At 40.2% G+C, this 23,009-nt stretch overlaps 1 protein-coding gene across 3 annotated transcripts in view; it reads left to right on the forward strand.

The window, feature by feature from the left end:
- ntrk2a (neurotrophic tyrosine kinase, receptor, type 2a) overlaps window positions 1-23,009 on the forward strand; it is a 70,080-nt gene that overhangs the window by 18,227 nt on the left and 28,844 nt on the right. For all 3 annotated transcript variants that reach the window (XM_088295864.1, XM_088295870.1, XM_088295879.1), the window contains exon 13: window positions 21,962-22,150. In XM_088295864.1, coding sequence (XP_088151990.1) covers window positions 21,962-22,150 — 189 coding nt within the window. The remainder of the gene's footprint in view (window positions 1-21,961; window positions 22,151-23,009) is intronic.

Raw genomic sequence — 23,009 nt, forward strand, 5'->3', positions numbered from 1 at the left:
GTATTTGTGTTTTCAGGACGGTTCTTCTTTCACCAGGTGCTTACAAATGTGGTCATTCAGAATGAAAAGGCCTTTTAAAGACCTTAAAGCTGTCTCTGTAATGTCCGCATGTGTGAGGAGAAAGACATGAGCGTTGTTCCCACCGTAGGTATGGCGCACGTTACAATGTCGCAAAGTTTTATGCACTCTGGAGGGTGTGGGGTTAAACACAAGCACAAATTACACAGAGAGCTACATAAAAGCCGAGAAACTGATTTTCAATGTTTATATACAGATTTAATAAGATACAATACTATGTAAAAGTTCAGGACAACTTATTTTCACGTAGAGAATCTCCTCCTTTATAGTGAAATTTGGAAAAAAACAAACAAAAAAAAAACAGCCGAAAGTGTCTCATCTAGAAAGTAATCTGGACTCGTAAATTGTTCCAAAAACATTGTAATAATAGTTATGAGCATTTCACAGATGTGCAGTTCAGTATGAATATAAAAATGGTAAATTCATTAACTCTTACACACTTTAATAGCAGCAGTCTTTGTTGTTGAGATTTATTGTCATAAACACACACTGAAAATTCCTGAAAATTGGTACCGTTGAGTATCGGTATTACAGGTACCAGGACTCAAAGCCTAACATGTTCATTGTGAAAGTAGATACCCATCCCTATCTTGTCCAAAAACCTATTTCCATGAAGCTACCTGCCTGTCTATACACTTACACATGAATGCACGCACGCACTAACTCACATATAAAAACTTGCGCTAACTCCTACCTAGCACCATGATTTAACAGTAAATGCAGCAAAACGTGGCCTGGTAGTGATAATAAGGCACTGGTGGTGTACATTTATAGTTTCAAATTATACATGATTGGAAGGTACAGACAGGTCTTGACTGGCTCGCCCTCAAAAGGAGGAGTGGGAGGGGTGAGGTGGATACATTTTTATTTCTTTTTTTTAGCAAAAAGGGGGGTGCACTGTATTTTTTGTGGAACCTATTTTTTGTGGAAAAACAAAAAAAGATATACAAGCCGCACCAGACTATAAGCTGCAGTGTTCTATGTTGAAAAAAAAAAGAGTTGTTTACTGCATGTGCAGAACGATTTTGTATTGTGAATGCACATAAAGGTACATAAACAGATTGTTCAAACACTTTTAACACGGCAACAACTTTGCTAATTAAAACAAAACAGACCCAAGAGAAAAAAAAATCGAGATTTATTTATCGCATTTTCTGAACTGTAGACCGCCCCTACTGGTGAAATAAATATCCACAGAAAAGCCGCACCCTTGTATGAGCCGCATGGTTCACAATCTAGGACAAAAGTAGCGGCTTATAGTCCAGAAAATACGGTACTATGTTTTTTTTTCACAATTTTCGGACTTGCTAAAAATAACGCAGCGTAAAAAAAATGAAATAAAAATGTAATATAACGATCTTAAAAATTTTGGGGGTGCTTCAGCACCTCTAATGGACTAGACCCGGCCTACCGACCCAAGACCTTCCTATGTTTTGGTCCCAGCAAGGAACCAGAAGTTACATACCTAGGAAAAACTTAAAATGTTAAATGAGTCGATCTCTGTAAGCTGCAATCTAAACCGAACATTATTACATAACCTACAGTACCCCTGATTTCCCACACATCGCAGGATGCATACACACACACACGCAGAAACATCAGCGATAACGGCAGTCGACGGTGAGAATGTGTGAAGCGAGCGTGTGGCGCCGTGTATTCTGAACAGATGTGTATGAGAAAAGCGCCTCTGTGCGTGTGTGCGTTAACCATCTCGCTGCTATCGCTGATGTTTACATTGTTCATAAGTTCAACGTTATTGTGCTCCTTTCTCATCAATAACAAATGGGCAACATTTGGTAGCAGGTTGTTTCTCACGATATGCCCGATTCCTGACACACCTGAATGGCGCTTTTATGCCCTGTCAGTAATCTTGCGTGTATTTGCGAGTTGTTATGCGAGCGGCAGATGGTTGCTAAAAGTGACATCCACCGAGGTGCAACGCAGCGCCGACATGCAACGGAACTTTTCAGGTGGAGCACAGTCTGTTATCCATTTTGATTATTCACATCCATTTCTTGAAAGAAATCTGCAAATCTTTATCTTGGGTTTTGTTCCCCACACCAATATATTAATTAATACATATATGATTAACGATCAAATGCCCATGATTGTGATCCAAAATCGGAATTCCGGTGGAGGAGCGAGTCGGTCAAGTACAAAAAGACAGATGATAAAAAGTGAGGCCAACGGGACATATAGAGGAAGCGAGAACGAGTGCTAAAGTGGACGTGAAGAAAAGCTTTAGCTGTCCACATGCCATCAATGATTCATCATTAGCGGAGGTTTCGGCTTTCTCCTTGTTTGGAGAAGTTGCACGCCTCCGCCTCACTCGCTCCCCGACGCACATGCGCAACCTCAGTCTCGATCGATCGATATGACACCTTCAAGGTCAACCCGATTCCACCGTAGACCAGAGGTACTACTGAGCATGCTCAGCACACGGGCCTCCTCCCTCCTTTGCTCTCCCATCAGACAAGTCAGCTATGGTTTGTCGATTGCAATGGCCTTGCCGCATAAGTGAATAAAATTGGGCTATGCAGCCAACCATTTTCTCTCGAACCTTTCCTCATGCAGGTCGCAGGAGAGCTGTTGTCTATCGTACTTGACTTTGCATTTGAATTATTCACACTCACACCTATGGCAAATTTAGAGGCTTCACTCAACCATGTTTTTGGAATGTGGGAGGAAACTGGAGTATCTGGAGAAAACCCATGCAGGCACGGTGAGGACAAGCAAACTCCACCCATGCACAGATCTGAATTCCCAACCTCAGAACTTCATTAAAGACAATAAATCACATGTCAAACTCAAGGCCCAGTGGCCAGATCCGGCCCGCAACATTATTTTATGAAGCCAATGAAGCCAAATCTTGTGCGTCAAACGCGTTTCTTGCTAAAATACCAAAAATGCTAATCATTTTCACATTTTTGTTATTAATCAAACTTTAAAAATAAAACGAATAGTAGTTGAACAAACAAACTTTTCCGGCAATCATATTTTAAAATATAGTTATAGTTATAGTTATATATGCTTTTATGAGGTAATCATTTATGTGTTCACAGTCGTAACAGCCCTTTATGGGAAACCAAAACTACAATGTGTCCCATAGTTTTGGTATACCGTAAGCATATCTTAAATTGTCATTACGGGTAAATGTGAATGGTTGTTTGTTTATATGTGCCTTACGATTGGCCGGTTACCGGTTTAGGGTGTACCTCACTTCTTGCCCAACCTTCTTCGTTGTGGTTCTGCTCGTGATAGATTATTACTGGCTACCAAATGTTGTGTTACTACGGGAGACTGGCGACATACCGGGAATATTTGGTGACTACATAAGTATTTCAATGTCGTCAAAATGGAAATGAAATTTAATACCCGTCATTTAAATTCATGGCATGACTCTATCAGCTGCAGCTTTTATGCTAGGAGATACTCAATAAGTTTCCCCAGCATGGCATCCCCCACGCTGCGTACAGTGTAGTGCGGAGGCCTTCAAAGTACTACCTGCGTAAATGTCAGCGCTGCCAGACAATATCTGGGCTTTTTTCCGGCAGGTGTCCTCGTTAAGGTGCGCTGAAAATGAGGCCGTGGCTATTGATCAAGTCATTGTTGTGCAAGATCCAGGGTGGCCAAGACACATACATACACACGCGCGCATGCGCACACACACGCATGTACGCACACAGATGGCACCATGCTGCTTCTCTAAATGTGGATAAGCGTTGGCGAAGATGTGTGCCAATATCATTTAGTGTGGCTGTTTGTTTTGTGTTGTCGATTTGTAGGCCAATGGCAAGGAGAGTGTGTGCGTGTGTGTGAGTGTGTGCATGTGAGCGTGTCTGCGCATGCACTGCAGCAGCACTACTGAGTGATTGTAGACAGCACTCTGCCAGATAGAGGTTTATTGATCGATCGATTGATTGCTGCCCGTCAGGCTGTGTCTCTCATCTTGGCCCCGCCTCCTTCTCATTGGCTAATGCTAAGGTAAGCATCTCGGCTCATGTGTATGTGTGTGTTAGTGTGTCGAGGTGGACGAATGACTGACAGGCTAAAGATAAGTGTCGAAAGATGGAGACTTAATGAAGTAAAATAGAAGCGATAGAGGGCAAACAATGCATTATTTATGTGTTTTGCTTCTGCATATTCATGTGACGGACACGTCCTGAAAGACTTCCGAGAAATGTCACTTGGATTTACCTCTTGTAGCTTTGTTCATGGTTTGGTGCCAAGTTGATGATGTAGCCCGGTATTTGTTCTGCCTTCCACTGACATCATCCGCTAACGGTTGTGCTGGCAGGCAAGGAAATGCAACTTATTTGCTGATGAAACGGGCAAAAGGTCGTCAGAATGAAGAAACATGCATACGATCGGTTTTGGAAGACATTTCTTAGAAACGGGCATATGTGATGACTTCAATGATTTAAGATATAAATAAAAGAGAAAAAAGGAAAAGGAACAATATTACTTTTACTTTTTTTTTTTTTTTTTTTTAGCATTTTGTGAACACTTTAATGCAATTCTGGAAGGATTCTTCCTGGAATCCTCCAGCTCAAATCTCATGACCACCTTGATTTCATCAATGTCTTCAAAACGGGTTATGTAGATGACCTCTTAAGTTTGAGAAAGAGGGGGAAAAAAACCCACATGGTGCCAGTTTGGGTGAATTGGGAGGTTGCTCCTGCTTAGTAACTTTCACGTCGGCCAGGAACTGTCAGATGCTCAGGGCATTGTGTTCAGGCATGTTATCATGAAGCAGCCTCATCTTACGCACTGGACGAATCAAACTCGACAGCTTTTCTGTTGTTGCCCACATTAACGTGGAAAACTCATAATTTAGGCTGGAAAGTATCTTTTTTGTGACACCAGTCCAAGAACATTTCATACAGACCTAGACCTTGTAAAATGAAAAATAATAAGGAAAAAAAGTATTTTAAAATAAAATAAAGGCTTGCAGAAGTTTGATCATATTTTATGAATCTTTTCTAAATTTGGTAAACTTTTAATGTCGACATCCGGCTCGGCTGAGCCTAGCCCATGTAAGATCAGGCAAACCCAGAAAAGAAGCCTGTCGACTTTGTGCGGCGCTGACTGGGTCACCTTCTGTTACCTCGTTGCATGCAGTTGCCATGACAACCCTCGCCATTGCCAAAAAGGAAATCATGATCACAAGCGGAGTGAATCATAGCCTTCAGACGCACGGACATGAAGCGTCACCTGGGGAGGACCCGGGTGCCAACAAAGGACGTCAAAGCCGCTGTGTTCATTACCGAGGATCTTCTCAGCTGTGATTGCCGCTCTCATTTATCCAAATGGGTCATTGCGGGGAGAAAATATTATTCACTCCTTCCATTTTTGTCCAGCAACCAAGCGTAGACAAAACAATTTGTATTTTCCTACCGTGAATGTGGGAAGGGTAGTGCGTTCGAAGCCAAGTCTGTTATATATTATTTGGGAATATTTACAAGCTTCGCTCACTCCAAGGCAAACAACAAACAGATGCTCACCTGTTCTCAACCCCAATTGATCTTCTGTTATGTCCCACTATGAAGAAATCACTCCTCTGGAACATAAAAAGACACTTTTACAGTCGAATATCTGGACCAGAACTCTGGTTTTGCTTTGCATAGAGCAGCGGTGTCAAACTCATTTTTGTGGATGGGCCAGATCATACTTATGGTTTCCCTCAGAGGGCCGTTATGGCGTTACCGCGTACCGAAACAAACTGATGGGTTAGCGAGTTTTGAAATCAGAAGCCAGGAAATAATTGTTTGTTCAACAATTTATCTTAAAGGGGGAATATTGCTAACAAATGAACGACAATATCTCAGATCTCAATGTTGTTAAAAGTGAAATAAATGCGTTAGACACACATGATTTCCCCTTTGCGGGCCACATAAAATCAAGTCGCGGGCCAGATCTGGCCCCCGGGCCGTGAGTTTGACACCTGTGGCATAGAGGCTAATCCCCACGAGGTGCATCATATCTCTGATGCAACCTGAGATTGTTACTTTCCAGTCTGGCACGTCAACGTCATTCTTAACAGGACAGGGCACCTTAAAGATTATCTCCGCGGTTTGAGCGATTTGGGAAATGCTGGCTGAGTATTTGTCACTTGTGGAATTCTCCATCGTGGGCTTTGTGCTTTTAGAAGAAGGTGGAGAGCATTTATAGGGGCACATGCAAAATGTTCACATGATTATGAAAATAGAAAAAAATATATATCAAAATGAGTAATTTTCTCCCACAACGTGTGGACAATAATAATTTTTTTTTTTTTTATTTATTATGATTCAACCACTCAATACACACACTGTAGTCAACTGAGCTAGTGTGGGACATACCAAAATCATATGCATCAAAAACAAACCAGATGGTATGAACATTTTAAGAGACTTATCATTGTACTGGTCTGTGCGCAGAGTTTTGAGATTCTGCTAAACTATCATGGTGATTGAGTGATTCTGATGAGGACCCCAAAGACACTTGATGTATGTTTTAACCAGGCGTGGGCAAACTACGGCCCGCTGGCCACATGCGGCCCGGCCCGTTAGACGTTTTAATTCGGCCCGCCGAACTTGAAAAAAAATTCAATGAATAAACCTTATTGTTTTATTTTCTAAATATTGTGGTTTTTCAAAGACATATATTGTTGTCATACTTTTGTTCACTTTCCTTTACAATTAATTATATATTTTTTCTCCGATGAGGTGAGGTTACCAAAACACTCCATCCATCTGCTACCTCTGTCAAATTTTAGAACCCATTGTGGCCCGCCAATCAAAAAGTTTGCCCACCCCTGGTTATTAAGAGACTTGGATGGTGTCTTAAATTTTGGAGGAAAAAAAGCATCGCGTTTCCTTTGATTTTTGGAATGTTCACTCTGGACTACTATGTTCTTTGTTGATACAATCTTTGTTGGATGTGCGGCCATTGTTGTGTGACATCAAACTGCTGCATCTCAAATCAATTTGCATCACTAGTAGGAACTTCCAGTGGCATTCTTTTGAACTTTTTCCTTGTCTGTTAAATTTCCAAATTCCCAGTCACCAAGTCTTAGTGACAGCATGTTTTTGTATGCCTTGTTAACTTGTAAACTGATTTTCCCCCACTGTTTTCACCGAACAGTAATGACAAAGCTGGCGTCAGGGAGTTGCGGGGAGCAAGTTGTTGTTTTTGGCTCGTCTCACCATGTCTTTTATCGCCAAGTGTCAGATGCCTGGAGTTGTTTTCTTCCGTGCGTTCTCCTCCTGACAGACGTGTCAGCCATTACTTTACCTCGCCTCCACTTCATTTCCACAGCGCTTGCTCCTTAATTGCACATTGAGCAGACACTGCAGTGAAATTGTTTTTTTTTTGTTTTGTTTTTTGCGTCAAACCATCCACATTTTTTGCAGCTGCAGACTGGAAATGTCATTGGTAGGTTCCCATTGTCAAAATATGTCATAGCAATAAATGCAATCACTGATATTTCTGCGCAAGTTTCATGCTATGTGGTCGTATTGCGTATAAATGTTGTCCCCGTGCATTAGACAAAAACTGAGGAAATGACAGAATCTCATTATCTTTTTGCTCATCGATTGAAATCACTTGCTCCTAAAATATTTCGCCATAACCACGTGTTTATGCTCAATGGATTGCTTAAGGCGTCACAGTAAAACATCATATTTGCACTGGAGGAGGTACTTTGTCCTTGCAGAATCTTTGTACTTTGTAAAACAATTACAGAAGACAGTGTGTGGGTGGCGTCACTTGGCTCCTGCAACTGTTTGGTTTCGTTCTTGACAAAACTGTTTGTGTGCGGAGGACAGTGGCAAAGCAGCAGTCACTTTTATGGGTGCATTGTCACCTGGAATCAATCTGAAGGGATTGATGTGATAACACCACCAGAGACAGCATTTGTTCTCTCTTTATTCTGTGTTACCGCTACCTTCCAAAAAGATTCAATTATATTTGGTGCTATCGTTATAAAATCTTCAAAAACTGTGCAAGCAATGGTGCGTCAAACACGAGTATGATGTAAAATGTTAAAATAGCACATCCATACTTCATAATGCTCCACTTTTTTTTTTTTTTATCCCAAGTGACAAACCTAAATCAGTGGCAAGCATGAGAAGAGAACGTACAGTAGCGGTCTACATCATTAGTCAGCGAGCTTTCTTGTCAAAATAGATGAACTCAAATAAACGACACCCGTGACAGAAGATCGAATTAAATGTTGTTTATTGACAAAAAAACATTTCAGTGTCAGGTCCAACTAAGTATTCTTTCAAGTCAATGCTAATTAGAACAAAAACAGGAGATATTTGACCAAGATAAATCCCATAACAGTTAGTTAACAAAACAAGACTTGTTTCAGTCATCCACACCATTGACCATGACTATGTTTGATGGTCAATTTTGGATAGCTTTTAAGCCATATTATTCCTGAAAATACGAAGCAAAAAGTTCCCCACTTGTGCTTTTGTCTTGTCTGGAGGAAATCAAAGGCTAGATGGGACTAAACCTTTTGAACTTCAATGAAACGAAAACAGAAGTTATGGCGCTTGGTCCCAGTGGCCCTGTTGACTTGGACCAAAAACTTGGTGCTGTTGTTAAATCCATCTTTTCTATATCTTTGGCAGCTGGCGAACGTAAAGCATCACCTTTCACAACTGCACTTAGAAACAGTAATCCATGCCTTTCTTACATCTTGGCTTTATTACAATCATGCACTTTATTTTGGAGTCAGCCACTCCTCCCTCAATCATCTCTAGTTGGTCGACAATGCTTTTAAATTTAGTTTAGATTTTTAATGGTGGTTTTATAATTAGTTTTGACCATTTTTATGTTATTCATTTATTATTCTAACTGCCTTTGTTTTTTTGAATGTCAAATTTTTACTTGATCTACTCCACTTTCACGTACAGCCGTGTTTGCTTTTAAGGTGCTTTATTTATAAAATTAAGTTGAGCTATTCAGAGTTTACTTTTCGGTTTAAATTTCACATTTTTTTCTGTGCTGTTTGGAGTGCATTTGGAACTTGAGCGGTGTCGCTACTCCTACCCGGGTGCCACCTCTGTCGGGAACTGTCAAAGTGGTGCTAATCCTACAAGCCGGTTGCCTGGTATTGCACTACAAATTGGCGGGAAATGCGACAAATAAAAAAACATGTCGCGCAATTGGAAAGGGGAAGACTCTAAAGACGAGTTTTGCTGTGTGTGTGTGTGTGTGTGTGTTTACCTGAGTGACATTGATGTGCTTTGTCGTGGCAACCGTGTAAAAAGGTCACCTCACCCCGACTGTGAGTAAATTGTTTTTTTTCTTTTTTTTTTTTTATCAAACAAACATGCTCTTGACTGCAACACCGCTCTGCTGTGATTTTGTCAAACACGCTCAGAGCGACGTTGACCTTTGCTAAATAATTGATGCATAAATATACTTGACATTATCACTCACTTGCAGTGACGCTTGCTGCTTGTTCTTCCTTATCTCTGTACAGTACCTCCGCAGCCACAGTCATGAAAGAGGTAATTTAGGTTGTGTAGTGGTGAGACTCTGAGATGATGTGTTTATCATTTGATTTGCTCATAGTTCTGCCATAGACGGCTTTGGCGGGTTTGCATTTCCTCTACACTTGTAACATAACTCTAACCTTAACACTAACACAAAACTTTAACCTAACCTTAACCCTACTTGGGCTTCAGCATCTACAAGAGGATAACCACTGGCGGTCTTTGGTTTATGACGGTCACCGCATGCTACATTTTGATGTGCCAAAAGGCGGGCAACAGCGGTGTAAGAATTTTTTTTTTTTCAGACTGATATTTACTGCAATTGTCACATTGTGAGGTTACAGACGGCATGCAGTGGACTAGCGGTGTACGAATTCATGTTCACATGGCATAGAGGGCACGCTTAGTTACCGCCGTGCTTCTTGTTTTTAAATGGATTGTTTTATAATTATTGCCAAAACACCACAATCTTGAAATACACCCGCAACGTAAATGCAAAAGTTACAACCCAACAAAATTGAACGGTAACGCTATTGCCAAAGCTACAACGGAACGGAAGTGCCGAGGCAACGAAAGTGAGCGAAACTCCCCGTGGGAGGGGAAAAGACGCAATTGTTGTGACCTTTCTCGGCCACCGTATAATTGGCTCTAATTATGATTATTATTTTTATTTATTTACAAATGGTTTCTGTAATTATGGCATTTTGAGGATATAAATGACGGGCAATGACCAAGTTGTGAAGCAGCCTAAGAATCCGCGGTCACAAGAAGGCACACTCCTTCTTCCTGTCTTCCATTGGATTGTTTTCTATTTATGCTTTATATTTAAATGTTTGTCATACAAATATATGCTGTAATAATGACATAAGCATAGTTTAGTCATAGACTAAAACCACAACGCTTTTAGTTTGGGTCTGACATACAAAATGGCGTTACATGTCACCATAGAAACGGAACTCCATCATTAACCCGAGACCCCTGTATTAGAAGTAATACGGCATTAACTGAAAACTCTTCTCACTCTCCATAGAAGGTTCTGTCAATAACAAATACTAATACATGGAATAGTTTTAGCAGCACTGACCTCACCACTAATTATTATTATTATCAGCAAATGTATTTCTGTTTCTGTTCATATTTTTATTATGTTCATTTTGTTGATGTTTCCCTTCAGGATGTGTGAACATCCCAGTGGAGGGGATCTCACACTAATGGCTGTGGACACACAAGGCTAAAAAGAAAGACTGGGGGGGAAAAAAAAAGTCTTGTTTGTGCATAGAAGAGAAATGCGCACAGTACACATATAAATACAAATATCAACTGAAACACTCAAACCTTTGTGAGGTAGTCCAGTTCCAGGCGCAGGGAACTTCATTAACCAATCATAGAGAACCTTGACATCTAAAGGCTTTCCCCCTATTGAATGAATTATTCACATCAGATGGTCATTAACCTACATCTCCCACCCACACATAGCTCCTCTGACCTGCCCCCAGAACGCACCCTGGAGCAGCTTCATTCTCTCAGCTCAGTGGCGGGTGATGATGATGATGATGATTTCACTGGTCACTTTGCAATCCAGCCACCTGAAATGTCTTTTGGCTAAAGGGCAGTCGCAGTAAATCTGAATGCCTGCGTGCTCGCAAATTGCAGGATGGCCATCAAATGAGTTCTGCAGGTACTGTGCCTGTAAAAACATATCGAGCATCCGCTTCAGGACTGCTGCTCCTCCCTTGTCCACTTGCCAGCAGGTCCGCTCTTGTCAACATTTGTTCCATCTGTAAATCAACAAAATGGTTATTTTTTACAGCACACAAAACCCAAATGAAAGTGTTTATGCTTTCTTAGTTGTATGATGACAACTGAGTATGTTACGATTCTTGGAGGGGTGCAATAAAATAATTGGTGTATAGCAACATCTTTTCTCTAAATTCATAGTTAGTAGACAGACTTTTCTCATTCATGTCCATGATGGGGGCATAAATTGTTATTTGATTCATTCCAAACAATGTGTTGCTGGATAAAATGACATACGCATTGCATTCATATTTGACACTGCATAGCTTAATGACAAATTCAAACTCAGATCAGTGAATAGAAAACTTTCATTATTAATTGAGTACTCCAAACATGACCAAGATTGTTGGTTTTCATTAAAACAAAGTGACATTGATTGGCATTTCCTCAGGACAGTTCTTGGCTTACATTAAAATGATAAAGATTTTTTTTTCTTTGGTTGTTTTGCTTCATCCTCTTGTCAGGATGTCATTTGAAAGTGGATATTGGGATTTTTGTTGGCCGGCGTAATGTGTTATAACATAAAGACAAAATTGTCCATTACCACTTTCTCGTTTCTAAAATGAAATATGGAATTGTTTGTCGATTTACTGTAAAATAATGTTTCAGTTCTTTTGGCCGCAAAGTTTCTAATTGTTGTTGACTGACTGAAACTTAGACGGAGGCAGATGCAAGGGGAATCGTTGATTCCTTGGGTTGCGGTGTGAAGATCTTGTTTATCCTCAAGAACCCAGGAAGCCAAGCGGCAAATAATCCCTCTGCCAAAGTGCTAATTAGGCCCAAAAAAACTAAACGTATCCCAAACTCATGATACCTAATATTTGAGCAATAAAAAGGTGATTAAAATTGATTCAATCATACTCCAGATGACAAATGATGTCATTAAGTTCGTGGGTGTGCATGAGAAGACATCAATCCATTTTTTTTCACATGCAGAAATCTGATCAGTCTGCAGTCATCAGCAACTTGAATGTATTTTCTTTTTTTTTGTCAATGTCAAAAAAGTAGTGACCTCTAATTAGTAGCAAGGCTAACTAATTACAATGTTTTTGTGGTACAATGTCACACTTGGCATATTTGCTGTTTGTGGATTATGATTTTATTTTTTTCGAGTGGGGTGGATATGCTTAGATTTTTCTATGTGAGAGAGTGGGAACGATTTTCAACAGATTTTGGCAGATTCCGCAATGTTTGGTGGCAAAACAACTCAACCAAACTCTACAATATATTTACGTCTTTACAGTATAACTTACAAGGTTGCGCCATGTTCATATCAGTCGCTGCATCTCACTTCAGTGTTTATATTTCTTTTTTTTTTTGCTCGAAGTGCAACAGTCCATCTAATCATCAGTGGAAATGAGGAATGGGTGAAAACGTCTTCATTTTAACAATTATTCAATTAGTTAACTGTTATTTTACAAATATTTTTAAGACACTTGGGAGACTCTGTGAATGTTCTGAACTCCTGTTGCCATCAATGATTTGTACAAAATTGACAGAATTATAAAAGATGAGCTCCTAAATGGAAACGCAAGCCACATTAAAGTTACTGTGGCAAGCTAATCTGAGCTGCACTATTTTGTAGAAATATTGCTTCTTTACGTCTCCTATTAGGGGGGAAAAAAAGGTCAAAAGTATTATTTTCAGTTTTTTTTTCCCCCAGCATTATGAACTTTAATGCTTTTGTTTTGCAATTCATTTGTTTGCACACAATTGTACAAATATTATTTGGGATTGTCGTGACTTGTAAGCTGTTGAAAAAAAAATGCTAACATTTGCAAATATGAGATTAGATTTTCAAGTTATTGCGTTTTCTTTATTCATGATTTGCCTTTATTTGTCTTTCTTGTTAAATTTTTTCATGACCATATCTAATTTTATATCTCTTCATCAGCAGTGGTTTAGACGTAGTGTCATACTCCTGGAAAAGCATACAAACATCCACATTTGAGGCTTTCAAGGACTTTTGTGGCCCTGTAGCACCTCTATAAACTGCATATTGTGCCTTTGAAAGCTTCCTTCCGGGGGCTTTTAGCTGCTTATTTGAAACATATTCCTTCTTTTCCAGGCATTTCTTTCAATAAAGGCAATTGTTTATTTGTGTTGTGTGTGTGCATATTTATATTCACTGGAGCAGTTTGAACACTTTTTACCCACGGCACCTTTCTTTACTTCCACAAAATTCACAAGAAAACACTGCGGCAACAATGTACAGTGAAAAAGTTGCTTGTCACTGATCGACTATACAGCTTCACCTGCCTGCTTGCAAACGCGGTTGCCATCGGCGACGAGTGCACAATCTGCCTAAGGCTTACACAGACTATGTTGATATGCTGTCGAGGGGGTGCGTCACGTCACGTTCTGCACTGGAAACTGATGAGGAAAAAGTTAAAGCCTGCATCCGAAAAATCTCAGAATAGTTGTGCTATGGTGAAGACTTCAATCGCTGACAGAAATATTGCTTCTTTTGGGATTTTGTATTTATTTATTTATTAATTATGATTTTTTTAACAAAAGGTGTTACGTGTCATAGTAGAGGTCAGTGCTGACTGGTGCATTAGTACAGTGCGCAGTGTTACTGCAGTTGCTTGCGGAAAAGGAAATGTGTCTTTTGGGTATTGTAATAATTGATGCAGTGGTTGTGTGGGTTTCCTCTTGGTGCCCTTCAGCGATAGCCTAAGCGGTCTCTATAAAATTGACGATTACCTGGTTTCTGTTACAAGCGGTGCACAATGGTTGAGTTTGGAAATGTTTGCATTTTTGGAGCTCACTGCCACTTGGCAACTGCTTAGTACGACCTTGGATTATATCTACTCTGCTTCTTTCTGTTTTCCTCCTTGAAAATTGGCGGAAAACTGAAAACCACGTTGCACTCAATGAATTAGCACGATTGAGAGGTGCTTACAAACAACAATAATGAACGATACCAACCGTCCAATGTTTTTACAGTATATCTCGCCGTGCATTATATAGAGATGCATTTATTCAAGAGGAGATTAAGGGCTGCTGCAGCCGAAATGGAGACATTGAAGTATTAAGATGCAGCATGCAGATCTAAGACACAAAGTGAAGATTAGCGTGTGTGTTTGTTGTTGTTGTTTCTGATCACCTATCCTCAAGTGTTACAAGATAAAGCTGTTCGATCATTACGGGATCAGTGAAGAAAATTTGGAACCCCGGCCGGCCAGCTGCTAGAAATAGCGGATGCTAGTTTTTAGCATCACAACTAACTTTTCACTTCCACTCACACTCATCAAATCGAAGTGCCTCTAAGAAGGAGGAATCCGTCTTCATACTGGAGATGTGGGCTGAATATTAAAAAAAACAACAACACGAGGCTCAAACCGAAGGAATAAAGAGAATGAGGAGGATGTGGGAGAAAAAACCAAGATGGTGACTCAAGAAAGTGAGGTGGTGGAGATGCGATAGATGATAGAGTAGAAACCATAAGCAGGAATAGAGAGCGGGAAATGACTATTTTTCACCAGTGTGTGTGCGGAGAAAATGCCTTAGGTCTCTGCATCAGGGCCAAAGTGGAGGAGGCCGATTCATGTTGTCATTATCTAACCGAAATGTGAAGGAGCCCCCATCCTTCTATTGACGCCACGCTGACGGTTGAGCAATCATCGCTTCACGCCGGTATCTGACATGAGGAAATTTGTTGCGTCTAACTTCTATTACCTGTGCAGGAAATGTTTTAAGTCTGTGATGACAATGCCACACATCTGGAAAGGGATTCTCCGAATTTGCTGACAGATGTTGGTCTTCAGCGGTCTGTGGGTTGTTGCACTACATAACATTTTTGAAGTTCCCATTTCAAAAAACTTGTGTATGATTAAAAATTGGTAGTTTTTATCCTATCAGAATTCCGGTCGCTTGTGTTGCCTGGCAGATTTCACAATACCAGTAGCACGCACTATTCTTTCCGAGGCCATCAGATCCAATCGTCAAAGTCAAGGGGCTTTCAGATTTGATTAACATTTGCGATAGCCAATTAGATAACAAGTTGGTTACAGTGAGCCTTCTCGCTGGCCTGTTGATGAACGCGTTTTGTGATTGGATATTCACTCGTGAGGAGGCAGCGCTATGCAGAATCAACACACCCGAAAGTCGTAAATGGCGACCGTTCGAAAATGGAAAATCTATTCTTGCTTTTTCAAACCACAATGGCCGAAGGAGGGAAAAGTGTGGATTTAATTGCAGATACACTTGCTAGGGCATTTTCAAGACTGACCTTTCAAGAGAAGCTAGGTCGTCCAACACTCGCTCAGAAGTGTGAAGTGTGTTTCCGTATATCATTTGTCCAGCCGTGGTGTCATAAATGATGGTATTATGAGGGGATTTATTCAAGTAGGACTTCACTAAAGGCCTACGTGGGGAATGCACGGCCCACCACTGCTAGAAGGTCTATTTGGAACAGTGCACACCACCACTGAGGCAGACTTTTCCCCAGTCTGGTCTCCCTCGCTTCCTTCCACCCTGGTAAGGATCAATACTTTACTTCCTGTCTTCAGTCCAGCAGTGACTGCAGTTTAGATACCGCTGGGGTTCATGTTACCGTGTGCGTGTGTGTGCGTGTGTGTTTTGTGTGTGTATGTTGAGAAGAGCTTAAAGGGTCACAGAGGCTTTTTTTAGTGGCATAAGTGTCTGCTCCTCATTCTTCTCATCCTCCGAATGTGTTTATATCAGCTCTGCAGAAGCCTGATAACCATCCTGATCATTCGAATCAGGTGTGTTGAAGGAGGGACACATCTGAAATGTGCAGGAAATGGGCCCTCGAGGACCAAAGTTGGTGACAAGATGAAAGTATTGTCTTTTGGATTGTTTTTCCATCATCTCATCAGTTAAGTGATGCTAAGATAAAGGGCTTGAATGCCGACAATGCAACAAGAAAGCCACAATGGCAAATTGTTGACTTTTTGGGAGAGTGGCAAGTCAGATCATTGTCAAATTTCTGGGTGTGATGAAAATTCGGGGGGGGGGGGGATGAATTTGAAACGCTCAACAAAGTTTGTGTAGAACAGACTAGGAGTTCTTTATGGCTATTTGAGTCCATCTGTTTGTCCTGTTTGACAAGCTGCAATGCTGACTGAAAAGCTTCTCGCGCTAGCTAACAATCCTTTCCAGCATCATTGAACAGATTGTGATGGAGGGACCTAATCCCGCCTAACCCCCCTTGCCCCACTGAAAAACACTTTGAAGATATCTTCCAATTTTTTAAATCCACCTTTATTCACTAATAACTGTCCTTGTTCCTCCCCAGGCATTAAACATGCACCTGTCCTTTGCGAGTTTAACTGACAAGCCTTGATGTTCTGAAATCCCACTATAGCCTCTCGACATCTATCGCCCCGGGCAACAGGCACAAGCAAATGGCTGCACTTTGTTTGCAGTGTACACGGCGAGCCTGAGGCAGATCAATGTAGCCGCTCACAGTCATTATTTTTATCGGGCTCCAGCAAGGGCCATAAAACCTTTTTTATCCGGAGCCCCCTGAGGCCCTCACAGCAATCACGACAGCTCCAAATGAAAGATTTGAAAAAAATTAACCTGTTACCTACGTAACCCAGTCAGCATTGGAGCTGACTCAACAGTCACTCTGCATGGTCTAATCAGAGCCACTACAAAAGCGGTTTCAAAAATTCTGACTTTACCTTTATCTGTAGTATTGTTTACTTTTAATTGATTCGATGATCTTACCAGAACCTAAATAACTTTACTCAAGTTCAAATCTATTGCATTCCTCCTCAAGAAATTGGAGCCACGCAGTGTGGGTGTTTGCGAATCCCAATAAATGCTATTTTCTTTTAAACCCACTGTTTATCACTTGGAAATTTCTTTTTCGCCACTCCCAACGCAGCGCCTAGTATGTATGAAAATCCATCTGTTCTTTTTTTTTTTTTAATAAGCAGCTAATTGTATTTTGAGCACAAACCTCTGATGAAGCAGGCAGCGAGGATGCCATCGTGCTAATTTGACAGTGCGATCGCGAGCAAGATGTACTGTGATTAAAGAACCGCAATCGTCCGACCTCGTCTGACACAACACAGCTGCTCTGTCAGACGATGGTTGTCGTTGTCTGCCGAGTAAAATGCTTCTTCACTCGAGGAAATGAAATCTCTAAAACTGACAAGCATTGGTGAAAAATAAGAATCCAGTGAGAGCTGACAAGAAATTACCTTGACGTGAATAAGATTGTTTAAAATTCCATCCTAAAGAGCACTGGCAAATAGTAATATAAAATACATGTGTAGAATTGTAAATAATGTGTAGATTATTATACTTTTGGTATGCTGCCTTGTGGAATGCTGTTTAATAATACAGGGGTGGGAAAAACTTTTTGATTGGCGGGCCGCAATGGGTTCAGAAATTTGACAGAGGGGCCGGTCCAGGAGAAGATGGATGGAGAGTTTTGGTGACCTCACCTCATTGGTGAAAAAAAAAATCCATTAAATTTTAAATGAAAGTGAACAAAAGCATCACAACAATATGTGCCTTTGAAAAAACACAGGATTTAGAAAATAAAACATTCACAAGGTTTATTTAATTTTTTTCAAATTCGGCGGGCCGGATTAAAACGCTTAACGGGCCGCATGTGGCCCCCGGGCCGTAGCTTGCCCACACCTGATCTAATAGACTCTGACTTGCTCCACAATGATTTGTGCCTGTGTTATTGTTCCAAATTAATTTTTCTGTTTAAATGAAGTAAGATCTCATCAACATTTGACTTCATGCCTTCTGTTGGGATCAAAACCGTAGCCTATTTTTTTTTTGCCTAATAAAGCCACAAAAAATGAGTTCTTGCTTTGAAACCTCCACAATTGACACATTGGACCACACATTTGAAGATAAAAATAATTCATTCCAGGAACATGTTTATTGGCTTCCATGACACCATCTTTTGGCCCCAGAGGCTACATTTGGGCCAACGTCAAAAAAGATGAACGCCTCTGACTATAACATGCAATGGCCACCAAGCTTTCAGGCAGGACCGCTGCTGATTTATTGACTGTTAAGTGGGTGATTCTCTGCCCGGCAGGCCAGTTTAAAAATGGCTTCCGTGTTTATTAACCTGACCCCACTTATACTTTCACCTCACCCTTGCATCTACTTCTTCATGTTTTTTACCAAGTCAATCCCAGTGGACTTGACGCCACCTTACTCTGTCTTCCGATGTGCACACACACACACGCACGCAGCCTCCTTCTGCCCCTTGGCCTAACCATATTTATAATGATCTGACCCCCAAGACCTCTGTGTGTTAATGATCTTCAGCTTCTCCCACACACATGACAGAGACAATATCCTGCACGTATGTGTGTCCTTCCTTTTGTTACACAAAGGCAACCTCAGAATGCTAAACAAATGAGCAATTAACTGGCAGACATAAACAAGCGTCTCCGTTTCTTGAAAGAATTAGGAACCATGTGCTTGTTCTTTGTCTTTGAGAAAAAATGGATTGTCCAAAATGAAGGGCTTCATTATCTTTTGGCATTTGCAAGGTATCCGAGCAGCCTTAATCCTTAAAGCCACTGTTGAAAGGCTTTAAAAATTCCACCGAGTCAAGAATAAGACGTTGTTAGAGTTGCATATAATACGCATACTGTTTGGATTTTAGCAGAACAGAGATCGGAATTAATGGAATCATCAAGAATCATTTCATTGTTTATGGGAGTGTGGGGTATGTAAAAAGAGATATATTAATGTTCATGCAGATTTTTCTGCTTCAATTATTTTTTACAACACAATACAACTTTATTTATTTAGCGCATTTCACAACAGCTGGAGCTGTAACAAAGCATTTTCCATTCTCCGTTCTCAGGAGAAACTTGCAATAGAATTAAGAGGCCGTGTTTTTGTGAAAAACGGATTTAAAATACAATTTCCCTCCTCAACCCACACAGAAGCACCTTTTGTTCCACGGTGGTCACAGAACTCCTATTTTCCAAAACTGAAGTTTGTAATTATTCCTGAAATAAAACATGAGTTTGCTTTTTTGTGGTATTTCGGTAGACGCCCGTAGTTGAAACCGGTGTTTGCACCGTTGTGGGAGTGAACACTGCCATTGGAAGGGGCTCTTCTCATTCCCTTGAAATCAGTGTGCCCCCATGATCTACATGGCCCAGTCCTTTTAAAAGAATATGAAAGACAATACAATTATGTTTAATTAATTGATTGCTACAATGGGTCTTCAGCTGTTATCATAATTTTGAATGAAATACAATGACATCCACCACTAGTGTCCGCAGACCTCAGAATCTGTCTGCCTGCATCTCGATCAAATCAACCCAAATCGCGTTAGCCCACCTGCACAACAACTTCGACCCACTTAAAAGATCCGTCCACTTCCATCCAACAAATTGTCACGCACACCGGGGGAGTGTAAAAAAGACACACTCAGTCCACCGGAACACCCTGCATGGCGCAGCTTGTTCTGCCAATTTCCCATCATGGCTAAAGGAGGCTTGTACCTGCACGAAAATCAAGATGCTTCCGTTTTTATTCCCCAAGCGCAAGAAAAAAGAGGCCCTAATCGTTAAACAGCTATTAAAAATGTTCAAACTCATTTTATAGATTGAGTCCATGGCACCCACTCCTTGTGGTCACTAAATGAGAGTTTAGTGTACTTTTTGATCAAAGTGCCCTTTCAAAGTATTCCACTAAAAAATAGGCGTACGGACTTCCACCACAACAACACACAGCTTTTCTGTTTTCATGCCGCTTCCCTATCGAAGCTCCTTCACGAGTCATCGATGTGTACAAGTCCAAGCCAGCTGGTCAAGCTTGAAACAAACAACACACACGCAAATCCACACCTTATTCTCTGTCACGTCCCCTCGGCTGCAGCTGGATGTTAAAATTCATTCGAAACGGCCGCATGAGAGGAAAGACATCCATTGTCATTTTATGCTCATGGGAAATCAATCCCAGCTCATAATGCACTGGCCTTGAGCCATGCTGATGTTTTTAATATGGATGTGTGTTTGTGTTGGAATAATTTTTCACTGTCTGTGATGTAACCCAAACTGAAATTAGTTTTCTTCTCGCTGCCAATTTTGTGATGTTGTTTGCTGCTCACGCTACTAGCGCACAAACTTGGCTACAATATTGAGAAGGTGCATGAAAACAAGTTTCTGTTTTCACTGTCTTAATTACATGCTTATGACACCTCCACGCTTTTGCCAAAACAAACCCATTTTGCCCTTTGTTTCAGAAGATGACTCGCTCGCTCTTCCCAGTTTCACTTGTCACACTCACATTGAGCTGCGTGCACACTTTTTTCTAGTTCACGCTGCGTTTTGGCATTGAACGCCTACTGTGCGTTGAGTGTGTAGCAACGTTATCGTTAACAAAAACGAATGATAGAACAAAGACTAAAATTGGAAAAAAAACATTTTCATTAGCGAATGAAAATAAAAAAATTAGATTCTAAAAAAAAGAAAAGAAAACTGAAGCACTATTATAAATTTGCTAAATTTCCTTTGTTTTTCTCTTCAACTAATATCACACATGAGCTTTCGAGCTTCATTTTAAATGTATTTATTTCGGTATATTAGTAGTCAAAGAAGAATTGTTTGAAAATTTTACTTTACCTTACTTTATTAAACAATTGTTGGTGCTCTTTTGTATATCTGGCTCTCGACAAAATATATACATAAAAAAATAAAAATAATATTTAGTTTTAGTTTAGTTAGTATTTTTTAAATCTTACTACTAATATTGGTCAAATTGTAATCAGAGATGCCTATGTCAAGAAACAAAATTTTCACATATTCCTAAAATGTCTTTACTTCTATTCTAGCACTTCAGGTTTTTCAGATAATTTCATTTTCTTCTTTAGTTTACTTGCATCTTTAATTGAACATTTTTGCAAAAATGTGTTGCCCATTGTAATAAAAACTAAGAAACTTGCTCTTAAAACTAACTGAATTAAAAAATAATAAAATAAAAATAATACAATTCAAAACAAAATGAAAACTAACTGTAATGAAAACTCCCAAACTATTATAATATAAGCCTTGTGTGTGGCAGTTCAAAACGATGACTACTTTTTAGTTCTGATTTTCTTTGTTCTGACATAAAGCAATAATACCTAAATGTAAAAAAAAAAATGGTTGCGTGGCAATTACACTTGTCAATTAACATGCTGCCGAGTCACAATTGACAACTAAATTTCGGGTAAAGTAATTCCAGCAACTTTTTCCTGTGGGGAAAAAAAGAGACATCTATTTGAGGACTGGCCGTTATCCATTGAAGGAGACGATGTACCTAATGAATATTTGGCCATTATTTTAGAAAATGTCATCTTTATTTAGAGGCCAATCATCCATCCATTGTAACACGGAATGAATCTGCCCAAAAAGTGTTGGGACGTTTGAGTGATGAGCATCTTTCTACAGGAGCCTCTTCGGATCAATAGCACAACTTAAGCGCCTCTCCTTAAGTCTTCATCTCCTCCATCTTGGCTAATAACAGTTTAACAAGCTAATGAAGTCTCCCATGCCCCTCATACAATTAGAGTGGCTGTGGCGGCCATTTGCAGCGGCGCTCCATTCTCGTATAGATACCATCTGCTTGTCTGTGTCCTCTTCCAGGACCGTCCTCGGTCATCAGCAACGACGACGACTCTGCCTCGCCCCTCCACCACGTCTCCAACAGCAGTAACACGCCGTCCTCCTCCGAGATGGGCCCCGACGCCGTCATCATCGGCATGACCAAGATCCCAGTCATCGAGAACCCGCAGTACTTCAGGAGCTCCAACAGCTTACTCAAGACGGACACCTGTAAGTTGCATGCTGAGATCAACCCTTAAAGCAGTTTGAGTTTGACATTTTCAAGGGAAATTATAGATATCGAAATTATAAATATTTTTTGCACAACTTGTATTCCTCCAACAAGGAGTTAAATGGCAAAATTCACAAGTTGAGTTTGATCGTCTAATACGTTCCCTGGTTCATATAGAAATAATATTTAAACAGTCCTATACATCGTGGTCTTTAAAGTTTGACTCAACACCTAATTATTGAATGACAGGTCCTTGCCATTCGAGGAAGCGACCACTGAGCTTAGTGCAACAGTGTCAAGGCTGCAACAGAGATGCAGAGAGACTCGAAGTGGAAATTTAGAAAAAGCTCTTTGTTAGATGACAGCAGGGTGCGGATAACATAATGAAACATCGAACAGTTGGGCATGTGCACTCAAAGTTTAGCTGTAACTTTAAGTTCACCTGTGAAGGTTTTATAGGATTTTACTGGATCTCCTTTGCACTTAAAGTTAAATCACAATCATTTCTTCATCGTGAAGTATTTTTCTCCACTTATTTTAAGTTCTACTGTATTTACTTTCAAATTATAAAATATAATATAACAACAACAACAACAAAAAAATATATATATATAAAATTAATTAATAATTATATAATATAAACATTTTGTGGGCTGGAACGGATTATTTGCGTTTCCATTTATTTCAATGGGAAACGTGACCTCAACTTCCGAATGATTCCAGCTCCAAACTGGATCACCAAACCAATTAAGTTTGTAAGTTGAGGTATGACTGTATATACAATACAACGAAATGAGAGAAGGCTTTTTACCCGAGTGGCAGCGCTTGAATAAACTGTGAAAGTTATCTTGAGTTGCC

This window comes from Idiotropiscis lumnitzeri, chromosome 1, assembly GCF_059441095.1.
Source record: "Idiotropiscis lumnitzeri isolate Australia: NSW breed Sydney's pygmy pipehorse chromosome 1, RoL_Ilum_1.0, whole genome shotgun sequence".
Taxonomy (NCBI): Eukaryota; Metazoa; Chordata; class Actinopteri; order Syngnathiformes; family Syngnathidae; genus Idiotropiscis; species Idiotropiscis lumnitzeri.